We start from the raw sequence: 27,569 nt of genomic DNA, 5'->3' as shown, positions 1-27,569 counted from the left end.
CTAGGAAAATCAACTTGACCCAACAGTCCTGCTTGTCAGCCCTCCCATCTCACTACTTTTGAAGCTGGTAGCCAGAAATAACAGTAGAAATCTCTAAAGATAATTCAGTTCCTTTAGGGTTTATAAAAGAAAGGGTTCAGGTAGGGAAGAAGTAGCAAAGTTGGTACTCCCATGAGAAAAAAAAAGGCTGAATGTAGTCTGTGGGGGAAGGACTGGATGGGGCAGATAGCTGGAATTATAGCAATGGGTGGGAATTAGTAGGAATCCAGACTTCATTAGTCCCACTGCTCATGAAATGACTTGTTTACCTAGACATTACAAGTGTTTTTTGAAAATATGTATTTTCTGACATTCTTCTATTATTACTTTTTTCTTGATTTATACCCCATCTATCTAAACCATTTTCCATCACTTCAGGAACTGAATCTATCATCTGTTGCCAAAACAAGTAAATCAGAGCTGTTCTTCAGTGGACTGTGTTTTGCAAATACTTTCTTTTAATTGACTTAAAACTATCAAAGGCACAGAAATGATACTGAGGATAAAAGCAACAATTTTATAGCACAGTCTAGATTTGTATGAGCGTTTATTTGTAATTTCCTTACATCTTTACTTTAAACCTGCTCCTACCATGAATTGCTTAATGATTTTGATCTTTTCTTAAGAGCTCTGCATGAAAACATTTGAATACATTTTCTATGTTTCCCTTGAAGAGACAGGGACATTTCATAGTGAATGGGAAAAAAAGTGCCCTTGTAATTATGACATTGTGAAGGTAGGGGAGAGAAAAGAGAGAGAAAGGAGAGGGGGAGAAAGGAGAAAGAATGCTATTTCACAAGGAAAAGTTTTCTACAAAATCAATAATGAGATAAATATTACTTCTTGAAATGCAACTCTGCTTTTAAGAGTTGAGGAAGACTGTATTAGTGATCAATTATTTGAGACAGAGGAATTCAATACATCTATGTTACAGAAAAAACATTCCAGCCACAGCTCTTTCTGTTTAAACCAAGGTTCTGATGTTAAGTCTTACTTTGGCTATTACGAGTTCTGAAGAAGTAGATTAGCACACATGCTCACTGGCTTGTAAGCCTGTCCTTGGTGTTACAGAGAATTCTTTTAGTTTGTAAAAATCTGAGTGTCATGCTATTTATTAGGACTAAACAGATAAATTGAACTGCGTGGGTCTTTCAGACATAGTGGAAAAACACCTTTCATTTTCAGTTTCTGAGGTGCACTTCTAACAAGAAGGCAGTCAAAAAAGTAAGATGTACTATAGCATGTCCATTTTGATGGGCCAGTGCCTGATTGCTGAAGACAATCTGTAAATTAAATTATGCAAACAAATATAAACCCAGACACTAGTGTACACCAAGTTTTCACACCTTTTTTTTCAGATGAAATTTTAAAAATCATCCCATAGAATAAATAAATTGGTCTGAAAATAATCATGTTGCAAATTCTTAGCAGTTAGTCAGAATTATTTATTTTTAAACAGCAGTTTGCACTCTCTTCATTATAGTTGCTTAATACTAGCCTGTGACAAAATGCTATTTATTTGAAGCACACTTTACCTGTGTCTCTGGGATGATAGGACTGTCTTCAGGAGAAATTCTAAAAAAGGTGGATAAAGGTGATGACACAATAACAGGGTTTGGCCTTACAAATCCGCTCAGATCACAACTAGGAATGTCATTCTCTTCCTTCTTCATGACCAGGGTATCCATGACATAAAAGACATTCCAGGGAATCCATACTGTGTGATACTGTGTCAGGAATGGTGATCGCTCAAACACCAGTGTCAGAGAGGCACCACCATTTGCTACCAAGTCAAACCTAGAAAAAAAAACCCAACAGGGCTAACAAATAAGTCAGCAAATTCCCAAAGCCATCCACAGCCTCCATTTTACGGACTGATTCTTCATTCCATTGTATTGCTCTGAAGGCAGAACGGCTCTACTCGGAACAATGTTGAAATCAAATTATATTACATAATACTGCACCAAGAGGATGGAGATTTTAGAATGCTGCGTTTACATTAAGCAAGCCCTTCTACTTCTAAAGTATATAATCAACTTTGGTCAATCACTTTTTTCATGTCTTTTGTTTCCATTAGTTTATTATTATCTTATTTTTACAAGCAGCTCTTCAGTAACACCTTTGCTGTCTTTATGACTTAGAAGTGCTTCAAAGGAAACTTACATTCCATCTTGGCGAGTGATTGTATATCCATAGTCTGGATAGTGTAGAAAGGAGACGTTGACTCCAATGAGTGGTGTTCCATCAGCAGTTAATACCTGGCCCCTTATGACAGATGCAAGACTGTGAAAAAGATGCAGGATCAAATTACAAATTTGCTTTTCTCATTCTCTTTTGAATGAATAAAAGCTAGTAGAGCGAACACACACACACACACACGCGCACGCGCGCGCATCTCTACATGGTATCAGCTACCATTAAAAAAATATTCCTGAGACTCTAACCCTTTTACAAGTTCACATAATTTACCCTGTATAAACAAATGCCTTGAAATCTACAGACAATAATTTTGTTTCAATATTGTTGATCTTACTTTGGTTCATTCTGTCTGTACTGAGTTACTAAGACCAGAAATTCACTGAAGAATTTTAAGAACTTATAAACTCTGGATGTTCCCACTGTAAGTCACACCTCTGGCAGACTCTTAAAGAACAATGTACGTTTCAATTAGTATCAAAGCAATCTGTAAAACTGCAGGGACTATGAAGTACAAAATTTAAAAGAGCAATAAGGAACATTTGTGCAACAAGTTTTAATCAACTGCTGTGCCCAAACACATTAAAGCTGTTAAATTACTGCAAACGCAGTAGTTCCAGGGTAAATCATCTTCCTTCACTCAGTGAGATCCCAGACACCTGCTTCCTGTTACTGGTTTATTTTCAGGTCATTACTGCTTCATGGAGCACCAGTCAAATAGTTTATGCAATTATACTGTCGTGCACTTAACAGTTCTATTACATTAATTCATAATTTATATTATTTAGTGAGCTCAGTTTAAAAAGTGCAGCTTTGCTTTTCCTTCTGAAGTGTTTTCATTGCTTTGATGTATTTCCAACTGTGCTAGCCCAAATCAACTGGTTAAATACAGATTTATTTAATCATTAATGAAGTGCCCTGTTAGAATACAGGTACTAAGCATGGCAAGCACCTTCTGTAACCTACTGGCACTGGCAATTTGAATATTGCAGGAAATGAGACAAAATATGCGATTTGATATATTAAGAGAAAAGGTTTCTGTTGAAAGTCCATGCCATGAAATTTGCAGTCACAGTGGATCCTCTCCTAAATGTGAATCTCACGCACTCTTCAATTTCTTTTGTATTCATGAGCAAATGATAAGTCATGCTCACCTCTTATTAAAAGGACTTCCCCCAGGTATGACATGAGTGCTGTCTGCTCCGATGAGAAAACTGATTCGGTCATAAAATGCTTTGGCAGCTTGCTGAGATGGTGACTGTTGACTTTGGCTGATAATATCTTGGGGATCAGGTAGTCCACGACAATAAGGCTGGTTTTGGCAAGAACTCTGCAAACAGCAGTCAGGATCCATACAGTCAACTAGCCCATCTGTTGGCAGAAATTCACACAAATGAACAAACTTTTCCTCCTGCCCCTTTGCATGTGAATGAGCAAGCCAGCAGACAGATTAAAAAAATTATGTAGTATGAAAGAATACCAATAATTAAGATTTTAATGAATTCACTTTCAATTAAGGAAAGAGAGTTTGTTTCCACTGAGTTCTCAAACTCCCATGGAAATCCATGCAAATGGAATACAGTCAGTATTGCATATAAATTAAACCTATTTATTTGATACTTTTCTAAAAACACACTGAACAAAACAGAAAATGAAGGCACTCAGGCTCTGCATACACTGTTAACTTATAAATATTAAACATTTTAGGTGGGTCTAAGTAGCTTTTATCTGCAGTTATTTGGCTTGCTAAAGAAAAGAAACAAGTAACTCCCACTCAGCTGTTTTCCTGAAGTTTTTTAGCATATCTATGCTGCAAGTAGCTTTAAATATTTCACAACATTTATCAAGGTGGATTCCTTTATACTCTGGCAGAAAGATTTTGTTGCTAGTGGCAAAGGCAATTTCCACAACTATTTTGCATGAAAATGTATGAGAGAACAAAATCTGTATTTAACATTTAGATTTTATTCTGAATAAACTGATGAGGAATGCTGGCCAGTATAAACAAGATTTAAACACATGGGTGCTTTTATGCTTATGTGCTGAAATATTCACATATAATGAGCATTAGATCTGTCACATCCCCGGAAATCTAATTTGGTGAAAAATTAAAATCAAGATCAAATTGATAACTACTAATTTGCTGTAAGTAAAGTCGTAAGGAAAATGAGCCTGGAAATGTCAGCTACAGAAAATTTCTAGATGAATGTAATATAGTATCACATAGCTGATAATTGTTTCCCCAAAAGAACAGCAAGACTGAAATAGCTGAAACATTTTATTATTCCATCTAGATTAGAGAGGGAGCTTGCTTGTTGCACTAAACTGAAAAATATACCAACGCAGCACTCGGAGGAAGCCCATGACTGTTTCTCTCACAAAAGAATCTAGCTTTAGAGTAAAACTTCTTTCTGAAGGGAAAAATATCATCCATTTTTGTTCAATCATATGTTGAAAGAGTGTAAGTAAACAGAGATCTTCTAAAGGTATTCCTCTAAGGATTGCTGTGTTATGTGGATCAGTTAGAGGACTGGCAAAATAGTAAAGGACTGGGATTTCTATTCTTTTGCACATCTAAAATTCTTATTTAACTCAGCTGACATTGAAGTCAGTTCAGGGAAAATAAAAAGGATGAAAAAGTCATCATTAAGTATATCAAAGTTTAAACTTTTTTAAGAGAAAAGAAAGAACATTGATTTTTCCTGGGATGAGGATACACCAGAGGGTCCTGCTGCCATCCAGACAGACCTCGACAGGCTGGAGAAATGGGCTGACAGGAACCTCATGCAGTTCAACAAAGAGAAGTGTGAAGCCCTGCAGCTGGGGAGGAACAATCCCATGCACCAGTACGTGTTGGGGGGACAACTGGCTGCAAGGCAGCTTTGTGGAGAAAACCTTGGGAGTCCTGGTGGACACCAAATTCAACATGAGCCAGCAACATGCCCCTGCAGTAAAGAAGGTGCCAAGGACATCCCGGGCTGCATTAGGAGGAGCATTGCCAGCAGGTCGAGGGAGGCGATCCTTCCCCTCTACTCAGCGCTGGAGAGGCCACACCTGGAGCACTGTAAGCAGGCTGGGCTTTCCAGTACAAGAGAGACATGGACATACTAGAGAAAGCTCAGTGAAAGGCCATGAAGATGGTTAAGGGCTTGACACTTCTCTCCTATGAGGAAAGGCTGAGAGAGCTGAGACTGTTTAGCCTGGAGAAGAGACGGCTCAGGGCAGGAATCTGATCAAAGTGTACAGATACCTAATGGGAGGGTGTAAAAAAGACCACCTTCCAGTGGCGCCCAGCGAAAGGACAAGAGACAACAGGCACAGACTGAAACACAGGAAATTCTGTCTAAACATCAGAAAAACTTTTTTTACTGTGAAAGTGGTCGGACAGGTTGCCCAGGGAAGTTGTGGAGTCTCCACCCTTGGAGATACTGAAAACCCAACTGGACATGGCCCTGAGCAACCTGCTCTAGTTGACCCTGCTTTGAGCGGGAGGTGGGACTAGATGATTTCCAGAGGCCTTTCCAACCTCAAATAGGCTGTGACTCTTGTAATTTTCTAGTCTCATTCTTGTACAATATGAAACCCTTTCTTATCCGAAGTACTGACCTCCCTTGCTGGTTTTAACTCCAGAAGCCTGGATCAGCGTCAAAGCTGGCGGTACTGATGGTTAAAAGCATAGTTTTAGGTTTTTATAACTCTGTATGGTCTCCCAGGCAGTATCTGGTGCAGTTGCCAAAGAAATGCTCAAATTTCATCATTCATCTTTGTTAGTTTATAAAAAGCAAATGTACATCTGGAGTATAGTCTGCAGGTCATAAAACTGCATGAGATTGACACCTTCTGAACTAATCAGCTGGAAATGCATTTTTACAAGCCTCTCCGCTAACATCAATCAGAGAAAGAATCTCATTTTCACCAGCCAAGATACAGGGATATGCTGTTTGTTATTTTTCTGTGAAGTTTATCAGCAACTTGCCCAGGCGAGTGACGGATGGTTATGAATCTGGCTCCTTATAACTGGAGAAAACATTTTTCATTCTTTCTCTGTACTTATGTGGCTAGAGCTATCTAGTACTACTAAGCTGAATACTCTACTGCAGAGCAAAATTTCCTTTCTGAAATGGCTCTGCAAAATTATTGATGAATTTTGTTTAGCCTGAAAAATATGAGACTTCGATCAACACTGGCTTATCAGTTATATCACTCAAATATGATAGTGAAATTATAAAGAAAATAGAAACTCCTACAGCCAGCTGGACAATCATTATCAGTCTCAGAAGGCTATTTTGTATTTTTTTGTTCTAGATGCGAGTGGTTCTTCTATATACAGAAGACATAATGACTACATTATTGTTTTCTTCCTCAAAAGCTGAAGACTAGCTGTAAAAATCTTGACTAATGTTACTTTTCCCTTTGTTGCAAAATGCACAGAACTGTAATGGAGCATGGTCTGGTGATAAGATTGCTTACTTGGAGAGACTAATAAAACCCCCAAAACATTAAATGAGACCAGTCAAGACAGAGGATTCCCACACTTATAGATGTCTAAAAAATAAGATGTATCAGTGGGCGTGTTTGCTTTTGAATGGAATTTAAAGGGTACATATTTAACTGCTGGAAGGAAGAAAAACCGGGGAACAAAAAAAGTCCAGGGCACAAGTACTGCCCATGTCAAGGGGAGATCGTGGCCAAGGACCTACATAAATCACACTCTTGGTAAGTAAGTTCATTATATATTTAGGCAACAAAAAATCTCCATGAAGTGAAATTCTCTGTCTAGATAGGAAGAATACAGTTTTGGAACTCTGATGCTGGCCATCCCACCAGGACAGTTTCGGTGACTGTGGCACACTAAGGCAAAAGACTGGAAAGGCCAGAAAACTGTATAAACAAACCTCAGTTATCCTCACATAGCTCAATTTTACAACAGGCTGCAATGAATGGAATCAATTATAGACACCAAAAATGACTGCCTGTAGTAGCAGCTGGTCAGAAAAGCAGCAAAAGCAGAAATAGCCCTTGATTTATTCCTGAGCAGTGCACAAGGACCTTGTCCAATGTTACTACCGGAGTATCTCTATAAGCATACCTATAGTGTACTCAAATTCAACGCTCCTGCTAGAGTGAAAAAGCCTAAAATATAAAGTGTTGGGCTCTAAATGAGCTGTCACTCCAGAAAGAAATCCTGGAGTCACCGTGGATAAGTGCTATGGATATATCAATCCAGCACTCCCCTGCAAGCATAGATGCAAACAAAAAGCTGAAGAATAATGGGAAGTGTTGGAGCATGAACCAGAGAACATGAACACGCCATTGTATCAGTCCTAATTCATGTACAAACTTCCTGAACTTTCCTGAGCTTGGATTATCTTTGTACTTAGTAACCTTTCTGACATTCAAAACATTCTGTAGCAGTAATTTCCTACTTTAATTAGCAGCCTGCTAGTACACCAAAGAAAATATAAGTTCACATTTGTCCTATTATATTCTTTTGCTAAGCATTTGCTATTAGCCACTATCAGAGAAGAGGCCCTGGTTTAGGTAATCTTTAGGCTGAATTTGTACTACCTTGTGACAATGCTTATCAGGAGCAGTCTCTAGTAGCCTAGGCAAAGAATTACAAAAATACAGTAGTGCTAAGTATGCTTTGTTTTATTACAGTATTTGCTTTCATTTTAGTAATAAATGAATATTAATAATCCCTTAAATCCTGCTGGTGGAAACCTGTAACTACTCTTAATAATTGGATAGGAGCTAATTAAAAGCAAACTCAACAAAGGAATCTGTTCAGTAAAGACCTACCTAAACTAAAGAATAAATGGCTTATTCTTTCTACAGTGATGACAAAACATGGCCCACTTTGTAAAGTATAATAGTGACACATTTTTTCCCAAGTAAAGAAGTTAGGCTTATTCCACCCACAGACGACTCTGACTTCCCCTCTCCCCACAAAGTCATTAGGAGTTTAATTCAGCCTAAGGTCTGCTTGTTGCACACACATTCCTTGTGGGTTCCTAAAATGTAAAGAAAATTCTGTATTTTATTATCCAAATCAAACACATGGAAAAACAGAGTGATCCTTAAAAAGAAAGGAAATGGTCTGTAAGACTCTTAGAAATCTGTATTAAAAGGAAGATGAATAATAATCATCCTATCATATGTCAATAGTATCTAGAAGGGAAAATGATCAAGTATGCCTTGATGTCATTAGCATTTCCTATGGAGAATATTCCCATTGAGGTCCTTGGGATGCTCATGTTCACAGAGTTTGAACAATCACTCCCAGAAAGAGCTAAGAATCAAAGGAACAGCAGACACTGTTATTAATGAATTATACTCATATTAATATATAAAATATATTTTATCCAGTGTAGGATGAAACATAAACATTAACCACAGCATATCAATTAGCTCACAGCCATGACAGCTTTAACTATATAACCACTGAGCCTAGTGCAATGTAAATCACAATACCTGCAGTCATGGTATAAATTCAGCGTAAGTGCTCAGATAACCTAATCACCCACAATAAATAAATACAGCAGAGGCATCCTTGTGCCATTCCTTGTAGCCGTCTGGAATTTGAATGGCTTGCTCGAGAGATTAGTGGGCTGGTTGCAGGTACTCTTGGAAACAGAAGAAACGCTGCTTCTCTTTCCAGGTGGGTTTCTGGGAAAGAACACTTTCTTCTCCCAGTTTTGTTTGGTACGCTTCCAGTTTTTAATTTAATTGCTGTATTTTAACCCTTTTCCTCAGCTACTAGTCAAAGACTAAAGTGAATATACTCTGTACTGAAGCATATAAATTAAAATAAGGTCCACTGAAAGCAAAATGCCAGTAAAAAATAGCATTATATAGGCCAATCATGGCAAAACAACTGTTTGGCCAATCCCTTCCTCATACATAGCTGCATAATGTCTGTAAAGGAAATAATAAAAAAAATTGGGAGAAAAAAATCATCAAAATGCCAGCATTAGAGGTTGGTGGGTTTTTTTTTCGCAATATTGTCCTTTCTTCTTGAACTTTAAGTCATCCTGTTAGATCCTTCTGCTCCAATTCCTCATTCCTTTTCCCCTTTTCCTCAATGTCATGGTTTAACCTCAGCCAACAATTAAGCACCACACAGGCGCTTACTCACTCTCCCCCGCAGTAGGATGGGGGACAGAATCGGGGGCGGTGGAAGTTAAACTCGTGGGTTGAGATAAAGACAGTTTAGTAGGACAGAAAAGGAAGGGAAAAAAGAATAGACTATATAAAACAAGTGATGCACAATACAATTGCTCACCACCCGCTGACCGATGCCCAGCCAGTCTCCGAGCGGCGGTGTCCCCTGGCAAACTCCCCCCAGTTTATATACTGGGCATGACGTCATACGGTATGGAATACCCCTTTGGCTCGTTTGGGTCAGCTGTCCTGGCTGTGTGCCCTTCCAGTTTCTTGTGCACTCCCAGCCCCCGCTGGCAGGGCGGTATGAAAAGTTGAAAAGCCCTTGACTTAGTCTAAGCACTGCTTAGCAACAATTAAAACATCAGTGTATTAGCAACATTATTCTCATCCTAAATACAACACACAGGACTATACCAGCTACTAGAAAGAAAATTAACTTTATTCCAGCCGAAACCAGGACACTCACAAACAGCTATTACTGTTTTCATTCTGAAGGAGCATCTTCTTTTCCCTTCTTACGTTTACGTGCATTCCTGTTCACCTTGCTCCTCTTCCTCCCACTGCTCCATTATCTGCTTTTGACTCTCCCTCTGACATCACATCCTTCTATTATGTTTAAAGTTTACTGAATCTGTTTTAGTCTATCACTGGGCTTTCAACTTTTTTTCCCTACATGATATATTTTTTTCCTCCAAGTTGTTTATGCTCTAACCTAGTTTCTCCTCCTCCTTACTTTGTCTCTTCTCATGCTTGCAGGTTTCTCTTTCTTCCTTATGTTCATAATCCCCCAGGCCACCTGAACTTAGATCCCCAAACAGCACATCTCTGCATGGAAATGCCATTGCTAATCATTCCTCTTGCTCCCTTCCTACATGCAGAAATTCAGCTTCACACTAGCCCAGACTGCATATACCAGATTGTGTCAGGTTCTTTAGGCCCCTAAATGTGCAAAACTAACTCAAAATATAAAATACATAACAAAGGATGACAAATCAAATGACGTGTAAAGCAATAAACAGCAGCACTGTTTTAACAGTGTTATTTATTTTCCTCGGGAAGTAAATGCTGCTGTTATTTATAGTTTGTGATGTCTAACATCCCAACTGCAGTCCGGATATAAGAGCAAACAGTCAACCAGCAATGGCAAAGGCATACGCAGTCTAAAGCTGAAACACAAAGTTACAGATGACTTTATCATCATCCAGAGGCCCTAATGGAGTTTCTTATCTCTGCTCTGAATCTGAAGGTGTTAAACAGAAAGAGTTGATGAGAGAAGTGGAAGACAGACAGACAATAAAACCATTATGCTGATCTAATATTTGACTGCATTCACATTTAATCTTGTTTTTGTGTGGTTTTTTGCGTGATTCTGGAGTCATGCCAAAGTCACAGGCACTCCACCTTCCCTACCGTACAACGATGATTGCTGATTGATTCCTTAAGTCAACAGTCCTGCCTGCATCTCGCTGCAGATTGTTACCTGTCACCTGAATGACAGACTGCAGAAAAGCAAGCCAAAAAAAAAAAAAAGACTTCTGGGAGCATCCTGTCAGTTATCTGAGCGTTCACAGGCTATGGAGGGATAAGATCTCTGTAGGCTGGGCAACCGATTGTTTCCAGCAATAGTATCATAGGTCAAAATGTAAACTCCCTGTTTGGCCTTTTCTCTTGGGATAATTTCCTTGTGAGGTCACTGCAAATTTGAACTCCTTTCATTTTTTTCCCCTCCACTACAGTTCACTGCGTTGAGACTATGTTTTATTCCAGTATAAAAGAACATTGCAGGGAAACTAAGGTGACACCCATCATTTTCCAAGTACATAGCTCACCTGTCATAAGCAGCTTGTAAGGCTTTGCTGATACACCATATAAAAACACTGAATACCTGTATTCTTACAGGCATAAGAGCTAGTAAAATGCGTGTATGGTTCTCATGGCAGTATTTAATCACCTGACTGTAAAATCTCCGTTCCTCAACAAGTTCTCCCCAGTTTTAAAGATCCAGTTGGTATATCTTACCTCCTTCGTTGTCCTTACTGTCAGTGCAGAGAGTTTCCATGGCTACGTCACAGCCTGCTCCCCTCCATCCTGGCTGGCAGACGCAGTGCCAGCCATTTTGGTCCAGCGTGCACCTCCCATTGCTGTTGCACAAGCCAGGGCAGCCCTCTGTTGAAACAGACAAAGAAGAAAAATCACAAGTGATTTAAATATTGCGATTATATAAAAAGAAAAAAAAATACAAACAAGGGACACTTACTGGGAACAGGCCTTAAGAACAGCACAAATACTGTAATTGCACATGGAGTGGAACAGCAACATTACCTGGGGAACGTAATTCTTAACAAAGTGGCATCTTTGATTGGCCTGACACTTGAGACACCACTTACCTGTACAGGCAGGAAATAAATGCACCAATCCTCTAAATACCTGCAGGCCAGACAAAATTAAGTTTGTTTTTTAATTTATTTTTTTTTGGCAAAGTAACAAGAGATGAGTGCATAGTGCAAACATAGCTGTGTAAAATGATACATTTTTCTGTGCTCATAGAATAGATCATTATTTGCTCTATGCAGTATTGGTTACTTACTGGCACAAATGTTTAAGCTCCCTGTTACTATGAACAAATCCCTCCAAATTCTTAAGTAGGAAAATGGGTATGATTTTAGGCACGTAATAAAAGAGAACATTAACTTTATCCGGTCTCAGAGTTGCCGTATATTCATGTGAAATTACAGTGCGTTAAATAATTGCACAAAGTATAGGCCAGTTTTAATGACTATACTTTATGCCAAAAATACATTCCTTTTCACAGAATAAGCAAAGCCCAGGAAATAGTGAAGCAGCTTAGCATCTATTCTAACAAACATTAGGATTCAGGCTGCATACGGATGGGACAGGACCAACAGGATTTCCAACTAAATGTAATAGCTGTGCGTATTTGATTACTTAGGACGGACAAAATGAAATACCATAAGGACCACAATAAAACATTGATAGACTGAACAAAAACACGGTAGTGACGTGCTTCAAGACAGATAGCAGAGAGTGATTTTTTGTGACAATCTCCCTAAGGCTTTTGTGCTGTTACCTTTATATCCTATCTTGTCTGCTTTTATGGCCAAGGAGGGAAAATTTGGGAAACAATTAAAATAATTTAATATATCCAAAATCGATAATTGTTTTCAGTCTAACATTGCATTAAAAAAAACAGTATCTGTCACTTCCTAGTGATGAAATCTGGCATGCAGCCAACATGAGCTGTATGAGGATGACAACACTATAAATATGTAGATTTTGGCGTTCCTTATCTATGACTATGATAAGACACTGACAGAAGCAAGTACAGATATGGCACTAAGTATCTTATGAGAAGGTGGCTAGAAACCAGATATTTTTGGACACAACAATTTTCTGTAAACTTTTATCCAAAAAACCTAAGTAAGTGGCTAAACGCTTCTTCACTTTGTAGAACTACTATCTTCGTGAACTTATCTACTGACCCATTTTGGTTAAGCTTAGTTGAGCTTAGAACAGTCTTTCAGAAGGAGTAGTCTCTTTTTTTCTTCTAAAGACTTTCAAATTTACTGACTCCTTTCAACCATGTAGCTCCAAATTACAGGCATTCCCAGAAAAAAAAGTTATAAATGGTCCTTAACTCTTGTCAAATTACTCTTAGAAGGCAGAGAATCAGGAAAACCTTTTGTGAGGAAGGATGGTGATGGACAGTTACGGATATTGTGCCATCATGCCAGGGTGAGACTAAGTCTTGCTATTCTTATTCTTTCAGACTGTAGCTGCTAATAGTATTTGTTGACGTACTGAGAGCTATTTTTTTCCTAATCTTTCTTCTGTTTAATATATGGAAGACTTACATATTTAATTTCAATACTGACAGAGCGTTTTAGGAGTCAACTGGGTACACTCAAGACTTATTGTGTGAAAGCCTGGATATTGCCATGAATATTGCCATATTCTAATGAAAAAAACACAAATAAGGAATAGAGAAAGATACTCAGGGAAAGAGGGGTAGGAATATTTTAAACATTTTTCTAAATCAATTTTTCACCATAACTGAAGATACAAGAATCTTTGCTGTTTCATGTTAGGCTTTTGCATCCTTGAACCTTTTAATTGAAAACGTTGCATAGAGTATACAAGCTTTTTCTAGCTTCATACAAAATCCAAGTCATAATTTCCTATAGATTTTCTACATTCAGATAAACAAAAGCTTAAAAGCCTGGGGTAGTCTATTGATCTGTCTATATATAAACACACATATCTATAATTTATCTGTTCTTTAGAACTAATGACACTTGTTCTGTGACAAGAGTATTGCTTTGCTTTGTTTCCTAAACATTTAGAGTTTTGTAGGTAGAGATCCAACAACAAAACTAACAAAGAAAAAGCACCAAACAGCAAATGAATACTATCTTCAGTTTTTGGTTCAAACAAAATCTAATACATGTATACAGTTTGTATATAAATGTATAATTACTGATAAAATGTTATTCTATAACATAAGCAAGATTTAATTTTTAATTTGAGATGAGTTGAAAGTCATATGAGTTAAATCTATAATCCATGGAATGTATGTAAGAGAAGATTCTTTTGCCCAGACTAGTGCGTTTGTAACTATATATTCATATCAAAAAAGTACATGTAGGTATAGGCATGTCATCAAAGAGCAAATATACAGTACCTTTCACTATCTTATCCAAATAGTGAGCTTGAGAATTAAAAAGAAAAAAAAACAGACAGACATTTCAGAAGTGTCACATAAAACGAGAATTGTTCAGAATTCACATGCAAATCAAGCAGGTGCACCTGACATGAGAGGTCTTACATTACAAAATGAAAATGTATTTCCAAGCTTTTAAAAATGCAAGAAATTCTTTTTTCAGCAAACACTGTCATGTTCAATGAAACTATTTTAGAAAGGAGGCCTGCAGAAGAAAGAGATGCTACCTTTCTGAGACTATGTTTTCCTTCTGACTTCTCCATACATGCTTTGATTTTTACATATAACAAAACCAAAATCAAAGCTAGTTAAAAAATTCAATTTTCAACACCATGTAAGAGTAATTACTTAGCTTATGAGCTTTGAAACACTGACCGTACTGGAAGATCTTTGATTTGCAGGTCATGTATGACTCTGACAGCATAACCAGCACGCTATCTTAATTCCAATTGGATTAACAGGATTTTTAGGAGGAATAGTTTTCTTCTGCTTCAATTCATCCACAGTCATTCTTCCGAGCACACACACCAAGTACGTAAAACAAGTTAGATCACATATATGGGGTGGAACAGGGCGTAGTGGGGTTAGTAGCGTGGTGATCCATTTAATTTGGAAAAATGAGTGAAAATTAAACTTAGGTTTTACATGTATAAAAACAAATAACATGGTATATCCAAGAATAGCAAGACTTTTTCTTCCTAAGTTATGACACTTAAAACTTCACAAAAAATTTGAGGAGGCAGATGGATGAATGACAGACAGAGTACAAGATGGATTTAAAGCAGAAGGCACTACTTTTAATACATGAAACAGCAGAGATGGGTTATATGTTCCCTCCTTGCTTTCAGGAAACAGACATCAGCTGCAGTTGTGTTAAAGGGGTTAATGTCGTGTAGCAAAACCATGTAGGACAGGTCCATCGCAGTTACCAAACCCAGCCACCTACACATAAGGTGATGGGATATTACAGACCACTGCAGTGGGGACACACCAAGCTGAGTCAACAATGTTGGTTTCAATCACTTGTTTTTGCTGTGGACAAGGTCTCTCAACAGAGCCCTCATGGGCTCTCTTACTTTCAAAATTTGACCTTTACTAAACCCCCACTGGATGATGGCCCCTGTCTGGCAAGTACTCTTGTCACTTGCTATTATCCCTCAACTTTGTGTATTGGATGGTTAAGAAAGGCATTTCCAACCATGGCCTTTCCTCCCATTTGGATGAATGGGAAAAACCTTTTCCCGAGGCCAAGGAGGGAGGTGATGAGATACGTAGTCTCACAGAAGCCACAGTCACTGCTACGACTAAGAGGTGGGAACTTTCTAGTCCCTCTCTCTCAAAGAAACTGTCAGGTGTCCACTTCACAGTAGGGGGTTTTTGGGGGGGGGGGGTTTGTTTTTTTTTTTTTCCTATAACGGTAAGGTTAAAGGGAGACAAAGAAAGAAGATGAAAACATCAGTTACAGAACATTTAGAACAGCAGCAACAAACTAAGTCGCTTTTCACATTAACCACAAACAAGAAGAAAAGTGATACAGCTGCATTTCAGGGTGGATCAAATTCTTCTCTTACTCATCCAATGTAATTCCCCTTACTCCTACACAGCTGCTCTTAGAACACGGTGTAGTATGCGTGGAGGAAAAAAATCAAGCTTTATTTCATAAAATGAAAGCAATTACATCTGTCTGGGGAATGCATCTGTCCACCAGTGAAACATTAAATGCCTCTACAAATATAGGGATAGGTAACAAAACAGAACACAAAAAAACCCTCCGAGGCAACTGAAAATAGTCCCTGCAATCCCAGGCCGCCACATGCTATTTCCTTTCAGAAATCCAATCTGCATTTAAAAAAAAAAAGGATTAAGAAAATGCTCTTTAAGATTTCTTGTATCCAGTAGTCTTACAAGAAGTCAGTTCCAGACCATAAAACTATAATGCTCGAAAAACAAGTTCTACCCTCCAGCATCCTTTTACTCATGGTCAGTTGACATTAAAGACAATGTTAGAAACTATTTTGGTTAACATGCAGCATCCTAGAAGAATCAAAAAGCAGAAAATGAATGACCAAAAATAGTATAACTTTGCAGTGAAGTTGAACTAGCTGTGCTGTCTTCCTCATCACAGCACTGCAACTGAAACAGGAATGAACTCAGCTTTGTGTGGAAGTACAAAATACAAGCCTTTCCCCCTCTGTATAGAGAATTCTAGGTGGGATTTGAAGCACTTCAGTAGGATGGGGGATCTCTGCAGGTGCTCCTTGGCAAGATATTTAAACACCTAGCACACGTGGATTATGTTAAGTTCTTAAAAAGTCTAATTATAGACCACATGATATACCAACAAGTGTTTTCTTCCAGGGTTTAAGACTGTGAAATTTAAAATGTTCCTATTATTTCCAGGAGTAGAGGGACTTCGTATAGCTCCAAATGGAATGAAGAAAAACAAAAATGAAGATATAAAATTTGTACATTTTCTAGGATAGTCAACATCCAAGAAGATGTAAGTGGCATTCAAAATTCATACAACATAAAATATAAATGATGTTATCAATGTGTGTGGCTATTTATATAAATATGTGGCAGATAAATGTATTTTACAAAGAACTGATAACGATCAGGCAAATTCACATTTAATATAGCATATTTCATAACCACTCAGAACCCTGACTTTTTTTTTTTTAATTTAATGTCTCCCATTAGTTTCCTATCGGAGATGTAAGTCAGTGTCTTCCTTAGATTATTCATATGCTACTTCCTCCAGGTACGACAGAATAGCCACAGAATAAAAGTAAATATTAAATCCATTTATCCCCATCAGCTCCTGCTTAAACCAGCATGAGTGACATGCCCATTGTTTTGATGTTCCTTAATTGGTACTTATAACACTGCTTTGTTCTGATTATTCTGTCATAAAGGATTACAATAGTGAAATGCTTCTAAATACTGTTCAGCAAATTTATATTTCTATTAGTTTGCATTATTATCCTCCACCAGACATCTTCATCCATCATAATCTTTGTAATCTGTACACTAGACTACAACATGCCACATAGTTTTTGTAGCATATATATAGTCCCATTACAATGTCAACTCAACAGCTCCACAAGTCATGGGTTACCTTGCTGTAAGAGCAGAATTTGACCTCATAGCACCACCAGATGTGAAGCAAAAATACAAAAGAATGTGACCAAAGCCATGTCGATCAAGTGCTGCCTAAATTAAAAACTACTTTTAAGTTTTTTTGCTTCCTACACCTTGAAAGTGTGAGCCGAACCCTTGCCTCCTCTCCGCTATTAGTTTTCTCCCTTCCTTACTGTGCTACAGCCTCTCCCTCTAAAACAGAAAGGAGAAATTAGAAAGAGAAAAGACAGACAAAGGGGGCAAGACAAAAAAAAAAAGATGATGAAGAAATAATTTCAGTATGCAGCAACAATGAAGAATTCTGTTCTGCTCCTCTCTGAGGAAGCTCTGTTTTGCTTGCTCTCCTCATCTCCCACAACTCAGTATAGCAATCCCCATTCACTGGCTAACAATCGCATACGTATCTCCACCACTGACACAAACTTCATGCTCTCAGACACAGATCTTCTACAGGAAGATGTGAACAACACATCTTGCATCAGTCCTGTTTACACTTCTACATAACCTTGCACCAAGTGTCATATAAGGAGATAACAAGTGAAAATGCCATCTTAATTTCTTGGCAGAAAAACTGACTGTAAGCAAACTATGGTATGTTGATAGTATACTGTTTACCTTAAGCTTTCTATACATTTATCTATTTGTTTAGAGTTAGAAAGTTTTAATATCTTCGCTTAATGTTTTCATTAATTTTTAATAGTTGTATAAAACTTTGTTTACAATCCATATGACAAACACCCCCCCCCCCCATTACAAGAATATCGTGAGAGTGGCCAAGTCAAACACCCAAAATTTAGGCAATGCCGGATTTATGGCTACCTGTGCAATTTTTATATCCTTCTTCCTCCAGCAATGTACAGAGCTGACAGTCCTCATTCAGCACGCATTCTTTCATGAACAACAAATGGCTGATGCCCTAGTAGCAGGCACCCCATGCTAACCTAAACAGAGAAGTAACTGTTTTCTTATAGACTTTTCTATCATCTTCCTCCATAAGTCAAAATGATTTAGTATAGTATCTTCACACTACTGGTATGAACACAGCATGTATTCTTATCTCATTTTACCAGTGAGTAACTAAGGCATAGAAAGATTAAAGTGAGAAGTCTCCATCCACTTGGCTGCAAACACCTAAGATGTGATTTTCCAGAATACTTAGAATTATATAGGATTTCATACACGAACCAGCTTGTTCACAGACAAGCAAGGCAAGCCCCAGAAAATGAAGAACAGTCAGAGGACACTACTTTAAAGCTTGCCTTTGTGAGCAACAAACAGAAAATACATGGTAGAAGCAAGGGTGAAATCCAGTTCTTCCAAATATTTTTTTACTAGGAGATCACCCTGTGTACCAGTCTCTGGCACAAATGCAGTGGAGTTTTTGCATGCAACAGCCCTTCACAGCCTTGCAACGTTCTTAAATCAGGTATGTCAGGTGAAGAGGGAAAAGTAGTTAAAGATATCCTTTTATTTTTCTACTACAATGATATGTATATGCTACAATTAATATAAGTTGTATCTTCTGTTATATGATATAATGATACACAAAAGTGTTCTCTTGTGGCTTCCGAAATTTAATGTTCTTGTTTTTGCAACTTTACTGAAGTTCTTTTAACATGTTTTTTGGGCATTTGAAAGTCCTCAAGTCCTATGCACATAAAGTAAACTGGAAAAAAGGAAGGGAAAAAAAAGAGATTCCATTCTGTGGCATTACATTTTTTTCATGGTGAGCAACAAGGAAGCTTAGATGAACCACCTACGCTTCTGCCATTTGTGCTAGCAAAGTGTTATGAACATTATTTCTTACTCCCTGCACAGCTGAGCAGTAGCAGGGGATGAGGCACACACTTTATCAGTGGTTTCACAGACACTTGCCAACAGAAGAGAAACTCTAAGAGTTTCCTTGAAGCTTTAGGAAGAATGCAGTTTGTGTAAACAGGTTTTTGTGCTTGTTTTGGGGAAACTGGTACAAAACTCAGAGTTGACAGCTCTGGTCTGACCCCTCTAACCTATTCAAGACTCGGTCCGTGCTGCTTTACTTCTCTTGACCTGGCTAACAGATCACCTTTAAGTTCCTCTCATTTCCACCCAGCCACAGTTCAACTACCCTGACAATTAGATCTTTTGAATGTAAAAAACCAAATATCCCTTGTGATATTTAAACCCAGTATTTCTTATTCTACCCACAGCAGACTTAGGGAATAGTATACCAATTCCTTTAAGCAACTGCTTTTACTCTCAAAGACTAACTAAAAAAAGCCATGCATCCATATGCAATTTCTGAGGAGCTCCATACCTCTACCAGAAAACTTACAGGAGTCCAGAATTAATAAAATTTTAAAGCCACTGTTCTAGCCTGTCTTCAGAGCAGTTCACTCATGTCAAATTCATCATCCATTACAGCCTTTTCCGAGTCTCTTCTGCCTTGCGAGCCGCTTCCTAACTTGAATTTGTGCAGTTGATTATTCTTACTTAAGCGCAGAACCCAGCATTTGTTGCACTGCACCTTATTTTTCTGCATAGCCTGTGCTATTTGTTAACATAATTTTAAATTCTTGTCCTGTCTTCCAAAGTGCTTGGGGGCAGCAGGCTTTAGTATCATTTGCAAATGTAATTCTCTCTATTCATCACTGAACAGTACTGAAAGCACATGTTCTTCCACTGTAAGCAGCTCATGGTCGTCATCCTTTCTCTGAGTTTATAAGAACCTTGTCTTAGACATACCATATGTTCAGAGCAGTGCTGCCAATAGAAGAGGATTACAAACACTCTTCCCTTTTGATACTTTTTTACTCCTAAATTCCCATCTTGCCCTTCTTGTAAAGGAGAACACATGGATGGAATAATAGTTTCAGGCAATTTTCTTTGTTTTCCTCCCTACATAGGCCAAAACATAATCTTCACCCTGAAATCATACCTTCTTCATCATTTCTGCACTCTTCTCCAATGTTTACGTAGACCTGCAGCAGAGATATCTACTGCATACATTTGCAGAGAGACCTGAATTCACTGCAATTTATCCCTTGCCAAAACTGCAACCGTTCTTTGCAGCAACCATTTATGGGTCTTTATGTACAAAGGTGCATCAGCCCACTACTCTTTAGATTTTTTTGTTCTGGAGTCCATCCCAATTTTACTATAAAGTAAGATTTCTTATCATTATTACTGGAAAGCCACATGTATCTTAGAACAAAAGGTTCAGTTGCTGTTAAGGATATAGTAGACATAGGAACTTTGGGACTGCTCCTAAGCTCATGAGCAGTGTTGTTCCCTATTTAACGTCTATTCAGCTGGAAGAGGATTTAGAAGAAAGGGTATACGCCATTAAGGATTTAAAACTGTCCCACATGTACGGGCTAAGACCTCTGACAAACTCGCGAAGACCTGTCTCAGATGCCAGTAAAACCTGACGCTTACATTAAGAACTGCATGAAAGATAAATTTGGCTTGAAAACGTATTGGGGATGGAATGGGACGGGAAGCACTACTGTTTCCACCTTTCTTCCTGACTGGAAGTACTTTCAGAATGTGTCTGACCAGCATGCAACTATACAATGAACAAAACCACTTACTTTATGGCCACTTCAGCTCAAGTAAGCTTTGCAGCCTGCTTTAAAATTCTTCACATCTCAGAGGATTCTGCTGTTTTCTGAAAATGTGCCTAACTTGAACTTGGGGTGTGGTCCTGATTTAAATGCAAATCAACCAATTAGCAATTTAAAGTATGCTAACAGGTAATTTGTACTTGAGATACTTGGTTTTGAAACATGTTAAGGCCTGACCAATAGTTTACTTTTTTCACAGCTTCAGATATGCATGCACTATCTTAAATTTACGTGGTAATTGAATATTTTTATAGTTACCAAACATACAAATATTTTGGATATTCAAGGCTTGGCCTGGCAAATTAATAACATGCCCTTTAGGCACAGGAAAGATCAAAAACATATTTGTTCTAAATTTCATGAAGTCATGTTAAACTGTGGTTATCAGTCCTCTGGGTGATAAAATAGTAATCTCTTTTTCATGGAGTTTTTGTATTGAGGGAACAGGTATAAAAATTGTGGTGAAATCCTAACTCCAATGTAGTCAGGTGTTTTGAAAGTATGATTTTACTCTCAATGTTGTGGTGAACTAATTGATATTTGATATAATTGGTTTTGAATCTTTGGTTGATTTTATCTGAGAATAAACTCTTTGAATGTCAAAGGTCATACCTTCATTCAGATACAATCTTATTTTTAAGACGAAATTTGTCCTGAGGTATAATTCCATGAACTCAAAACTAAGGAAAAACATAAATTTAGGAATTTTGATAATTACAGAATATATTCATACAGAAGTAATTATTCTAATTTGAAGGACAAAAATTTCCTTCTGATCAAAATTTTAAAATCTCAAAAGAATCTTAAAATTTATGAAGAATTCTTGGCATGAATGCATTAAGGTACATTAAATACCTGACACATTAAAACACTAAGAAATGTGAATATTCTCAGTAATTTAAACTTCAGAGAAAAGTAAACCATGCTTAGCAACGTAGCATCAGTACTAAAATGATGGTGGTCATCCTAATACTGGTTATCCATGCTGCTCTCCCTCTAACCTGCAAATGTGGAGAAGACCAATCAAGCCCTCAAACTGGTCCATGACTTACTCTGTCAAGCCCATACTTCAAAAATATATAGTGTAATGATATATAGCCATATCAAGCTTTCTATAAGCACTTCCTTTGATTAACAGGAGGAACACATTTGCCTTGACTTGCTCTCTGATCTTATAAAGAGATAAAGTGTCATTCTCCTGTAGTCATATCTGAAATCTGTATTATAAGGAGCTCTAAGCTAAACACGTGTTGAAGAGAGCAGGTGCAGACCATATAACTTAGTGGAGGAGATTACTTCTTAGCATTCCTCAACACTAGCAGTACTTCTGAGCTTCCACTGCTCACGGTCACATAGAAAACCAGCACACAAATGCCTTCATGTTTGTCCCTAGTCAGAAAACGACTTTAATCAGTCACCAGGACAGAGTCTGTACTAACAGAAATACACTTATGGGAGTGTGCTCTAGATGTTATTTATTGTTTTTATAATTCTGAATATCTAAACCAGATGACTTTCCTGTTTTTACAGCTAAAATAGCTGAAACAAGAAATTTCTTGCTGAAGAAAATTTATTTTTGGTTTGATTGGTTTGAATATCATGTTAGTGTCTTTTCATGCAAAGAAAAAGGTTAAAAAAATGCTTCACTGTCCCTTGTTATTTTTTTCTCAACTAAAGTTTAGGGGAAATTCTTAGAAGATAAACCAATTAGATCCCAATTCTCACTGGAATATAAACACATTACAAGCTGTACACTTCTACAGCGGACCACCACTGGATTTAAATTTCAGTTCTGTGTACCAGGTAAAGTAGCCTCACGCAGCACTCAAAAGTAGCATGGAAGTACCACGATGCTAACTTTAGCTGTCCTGAGGGATTAAGATGAATGCTTAATGACATTAATCCACATTTAGATCACTTATGTTTAACAACATGCTTTCCACACATACATAGATAAATATTAATTTTGGACTGAAAGATAATCGTTCAACACGATAACAATTAAACAGCTGTAACCTGTCTCATGTGTTAAGTAATGGTGCTGCAGGCAAGCTCCATAAACAGATGGTCTTACCCACCCATGCTTAATGTTAAAGACTTTAAAAAAGAGGTGTTGACAAATCTGAACAAGAAGGCATAGTTTTAATGCAAATTGGCCAATTTGCAATTTAGATTACTCTAAAACTAATTTGGTCTATAGAAAAAATTAAGCTGCATTGTAAAACTGAGATGTTACACAGCACATGGAAATAGCAGATTCCCCACCAACATAATTATTTACTAATTTTGTTCAGCTAACAGAGCTTAATGGAAAAGCAGCTGGAAAAGCATTCATATTTATGGGCTTCCTATTACAGTTACTTAATTTACTCATGGTACAAGCGAGTTATATCACAAAAAATAATAGACTTTCTGAAATAATATCTGTTCCAATCTCACAAAACAACTACTCAGACTGGAGAGGGTCACTGAACTCATTGCAAGCCAGGACAGAAAAGAAACAAAAACATATTTTAGCACAACTGTGTTATGAAAACTTAATTACAGAGCAAATTTTCATCCAGGCTATCACCTGGGCACCAGCTGTGCACATGCAGTCATCATCACATTGAGATGCAGGTTGAGCTTCACAAAATAATATATGGATATTCACCTTAGACCCATGAATGTCACTCCCAGACCAAATAAACAATTGACAGGTGATTTTCCATAGCTTTGCAGAAAACTGTTGATTTAACCTGTTCTCATCGAGAAGCCGGAAATGGTAAAACATTACAATTCTCAGGAGGGAAAAGACAGTAAGCAATTTAGATGCCTTAAATTGTTTAGTATTTGAAACACACATTGCCAGTATTTAGTTCAAACCTGTAAGATGTTAAACAATAGCAATGAATCTTGTGTTTTGTTAATTCTTATTAGATTCATTTCATCACAACACTGAGCATGTAGCTATCTGCTCAACATCTTTGATATAAATCTTTGGAAGTGTGTGTGTGTGTGGTCAGAGAACAGGCAATGACTCACAAGTGTGGCCCACATCAGGTGTGGTATTGAAGTTGGAGCTACCCTGTGCCAGAGATGCATAATGGAACAGTGTATATCAGCAACACACATCAGGTTTACCACATTAGTCAAAACAATCTTGCCCACCTTACTATACACATTGCTTCAAAAAAGAAAAAAAACCTGCTTTATTTAGTCTATTCTGTTCTCTCACACAAATCAAAAGTATATAAAACATGTATGTATATTATTTCCCAATTCCATCCTCAGCCTTAGGGAAACGCTAATGCTTAACCCATGTAAGCAGATGTCTACATTTTTTCTGAACAACAACAAAAAGCAAACCTTTGCAATCACCTATGATTTTGCTTCTCAATGTCCTGAAGCACAGAAATAAAAAAAACCCCAACAGTTTCTGGAAGTTCAGATCAGTTAGAATTTCCTTTCACCAAATTCCCATTTGAGTATCTTGAAGAATACATAAAAATCAGCATAACTCAAGCAGCAATCTAGGGTTTAAAAGATGTTAGAGAGGAATAAAACTAAGGACTACCTTGTTTTAATTAAGGAGACAGGTTTGTTTTTTCCTTCTTTCTACCCTTTAACACGTCAACTAACAATACAAACAGTGGGCTAACTGAAAATGAGACTGGACAGATAGGCAATATTTAGAAATACATAAAAATTGTTAGTTGAGGTGCAAAACATTTTTACTATTTAAACGGCATTCATGCTTCACAAAAATACCATAATCTATTTGATCAAATGAGTTATGGATTTAGATGATTCAGTACATGTTCCAGTTAGCGCCTCTGTGATTAATGCATCCATATCTACCCCATTTTGTGCATCCAGCTAGAGATCTGATGGGCTATTCCTTTCCCAAAAAGTGAATAAAGTGCATTGCCCTTACAATTTACAACTTCTTTGGAATATTTCTTTCCCAAAGAAGTTGTAAATTTAGGCTGTTGCACTTCATGCGACTTTCAGCTAATAGCTGCAACACACAAATACATCTGCATTTCTAAAATACTTCACACTATTGCAGCTAAATGGTTAATGACTTTTAGAAATAAGAAGGATATAATTGTTTATTTTTAGACCTACAAAGGGAGAGTGGCAGTCTTTCACAGGTGTAGCACAAATTACATAAATATTCTGCTACCAAGTTGAGTTGTAAGTAGCATAAAATGCCTGGGTTACAAATGGAGGGTGACAATAAAAAACTGGTTTGTATATAGAAACATTCTGATGTCCCTTGTGTTCTGAAATTCATTGCTCAGAAAGAGCTACTACCTACTCTAGGGCAGGTGAGAGAAAGGCAATTTGACTCTTCATCTGCCAAGCTGAGGCGGCAGCAATTTTTACTCCACTAAGTGGAAATACTTTTGGAAATGAGCAATAAAATGACATGGTTTCTCCTGGGCTCCTGAAGAAAACAACTCCAAGAAAAATAAATGTAACAGCAGGCTAGAGCCTGTACCTCATTACTTGTCTTGGAGGCTGAAAGGGCAATATAAACAAATCTAACTATCTTTACAGCAGCAGCCACAAAGTAAATACCCATTTAAAGAATAAACAGGTGGGAAGACAGTCCTGCTAGCCCAGTGCTGAGGAAAAACTTGTTTGTGTTTAATATGTTGGAAAAATTGTTCAAGAGCAGTTCATCCGTGTATAACTACAACCCTTGAAAAGCTGCCAAGGTCAGTGAGACCAACAGCAGAGCGATCTGCTGAGTAATTGCTCGTTGGCAAGTTAAAGCGGTCAAGGGAAAGGCTTTATCCTACTTCTAAAGATTTACTTTATTTTATTGTTCAGAAAGCAGTTTTCTCCCCACCTCTCTACTCTCTTTGTCAGCATGTTTTCTGGAAGCTCCTCAAAAATGTTAACCCTACCGATTCTCCCTGGGATTCTGCAGATGCACCTTGGTGCATCCCTCACATGTCCGAGCAATCTCATTAGTAAACAACAACAAAAAATCAATGGCAATTTCTGTAAAAAATAATTCACAAATCAATCTTACTACTTCACACCTGACTCCCTTCTAGAAAATAAAACCTTGTGCCATCTTCCTGTGCAATGATGTGGGTATGAGTTAATACAGCTGTAACACGCCCTCATTTTGCCTGCCCTCAAAGCTCACACCACGGTTTCCTGTGACCACCAAGTGCAGCAGCACCACCACCTGCCTCTCAGTCAAGGCTGTAAGCTACCCGGGAGCACAGCTTGGGTTTTACTGTTTTCTAGATGCTCAGGCCCCAGTGGTGGCTTAGCTGTGCTAACACATTAGGAGTTACAGCCCTTCCAAAACATCCATGGAAGTTAAAATTTGCTGGCCTCTTTTTAGCTTGTGGCAAAAGCAAATCATGCTATAGTCACATCCATCAGCTCTACCACTATTAGACTTACTGTCCTATCCTGTTGCTTTGGCTACATCACCTCTTTCCACTGACCCTCCTCCATTGCTCTAAACATAAAACTAGCAGGTATTTTTACTTACTGACATTTTTTTGACTATTTGGATTATCTGGGATTTCCCCATCATTCAGTGTTACTCTTGCCTTTGTTTGACCTGTGGCTACCTCTTTCATTGTCTATTCAATCCACCTTTAATTGCTCAGCCATGATGCTTCTTGCACCTGGGAGATGTGCCCTATAAACACCTGCAGAGCCACATTGTTACTCCTGTCACAGTCTTTGCTGAACTTTGTGCAATGCTCCCCACACACCTAAGTACAAGCTAGTCATCTCTTACAGTTAGACCATTGCCAATTCCTTTTTCTGTGCTCCCTACCTGTTGTCACACAATAGTTTCTCTGTGTGGTTATGCCGAGACAAAAATTGTTTGGATAGGACCCTCCTCCTCTGTTATAGACCTGCAGTGTCTTGCATAAAGGTGGATTAGTGTGGAAGGGAATTTCTTAGCGCTACAGCTATACAAAATCAATATAAAAATGATAAACATTTTGGCAACTCCTCCTCCACTTTTTCTCAGTCCCATTATTTACATGCATAATTTCTCATGCTAGCTCACTGTCAAGCCCTGTGCAGTGGAGAGGGATATCCTGCTACATATGGGACATACAGACTGTAAGTAACTGAGTAAGAAAAGCTCCACTGAGAAAGGCACAGTAATTTCCAAAGGTTTCCAGGTGCTAGAACTGACTTGATTGCAGAAACATAGAAGCTGTAATAAGGATGGCTTCTTCTCAATCAGCTGTATTAAACTGCTATTACATTATTTACATGTAAGAAATTTGATATAATTCTAAAATAGAGCATTATATTGTCAAGAAGATAATTTTGGGCAGCTAGATCTCTTTTATTACAAGGTGGAAATGACATTTTTGTGTAGGCAAGTCACTTTTTAGAGCTTCTTCTCCATAAAAGAAAAAAAAAAGAAAAACAATAGGAAGCTTCATTTCCAAAAGACATAAAGCTATCACATAGAAATAGAAAAGCACAAGTCAAATAATATATTTACAGTTTAAAATAAAAGTAACCTCCCCCTCAGCAAAAGGCTGTTAAAGGGAAAAGATTGAAAAGGAAATTCTTCCACCTCCTTTTCATGGCAAACTAGGTATGAAGAACTGATGAGCCATTATATAACCATTTCCTTTCTTAAAATATCAACTCCTTTACACAGACTGACATGTGCAAATATTCTGTTTGAAGAAACA

At 37.7% G+C, this 27,569-nt stretch overlaps 1 protein-coding gene across 17 annotated transcripts in view; it reads right to left on the bottom strand.

Annotated features, from left to right (window-relative positions):
- The window catches only part of TENM3 (teneurin transmembrane protein 3), a 641,819-nt gene that overhangs the window by 56,600 nt on the left and 557,650 nt on the right, over positions 1–27,569 (bottom strand). For 12 of the 17 annotated variants that reach the window (XM_052779556.1, XM_052779554.1, XM_052779572.1 and 9 more), the window contains 6 exons: positions 14,102–14,128; positions 12,491–12,508; positions 11,422–11,568; positions 3,390–3,606; positions 2,203–2,322; positions 1,575–1,836 (listed from right to left, as the gene is read on the bottom strand). In XM_052779556.1, the coding sequence (XP_052635516.1) occupies positions 1,575–1,836; positions 2,203–2,322; positions 3,390–3,606; positions 11,422–11,568; positions 12,491–12,508; positions 14,102–14,128 (791 nt within the window). The remainder of the gene's footprint in view (positions 1–1,574; positions 1,837–2,202; positions 2,323–3,389; positions 3,607–11,421; positions 11,569–12,490; positions 12,509–14,101; positions 14,129–27,569) is intronic. The other 5 variants (XM_052779579.1, XM_052779651.1, XM_052779613.1 and 2 more) reach the window with 2 other exon arrangements.

Source organism: Harpia harpyja, chromosome 2 (genome assembly GCF_026419915.1).
Source record: "Harpia harpyja isolate bHarHar1 chromosome 2, bHarHar1 primary haplotype, whole genome shotgun sequence".
NCBI lineage: Eukaryota > Metazoa > Chordata > Aves > Accipitriformes > Accipitridae > Harpia > Harpia harpyja.
The sequence above is the reverse complement of the archived record's forward strand: the minus strand, read 5'-3'. Positions and strand labels throughout refer to the sequence as shown.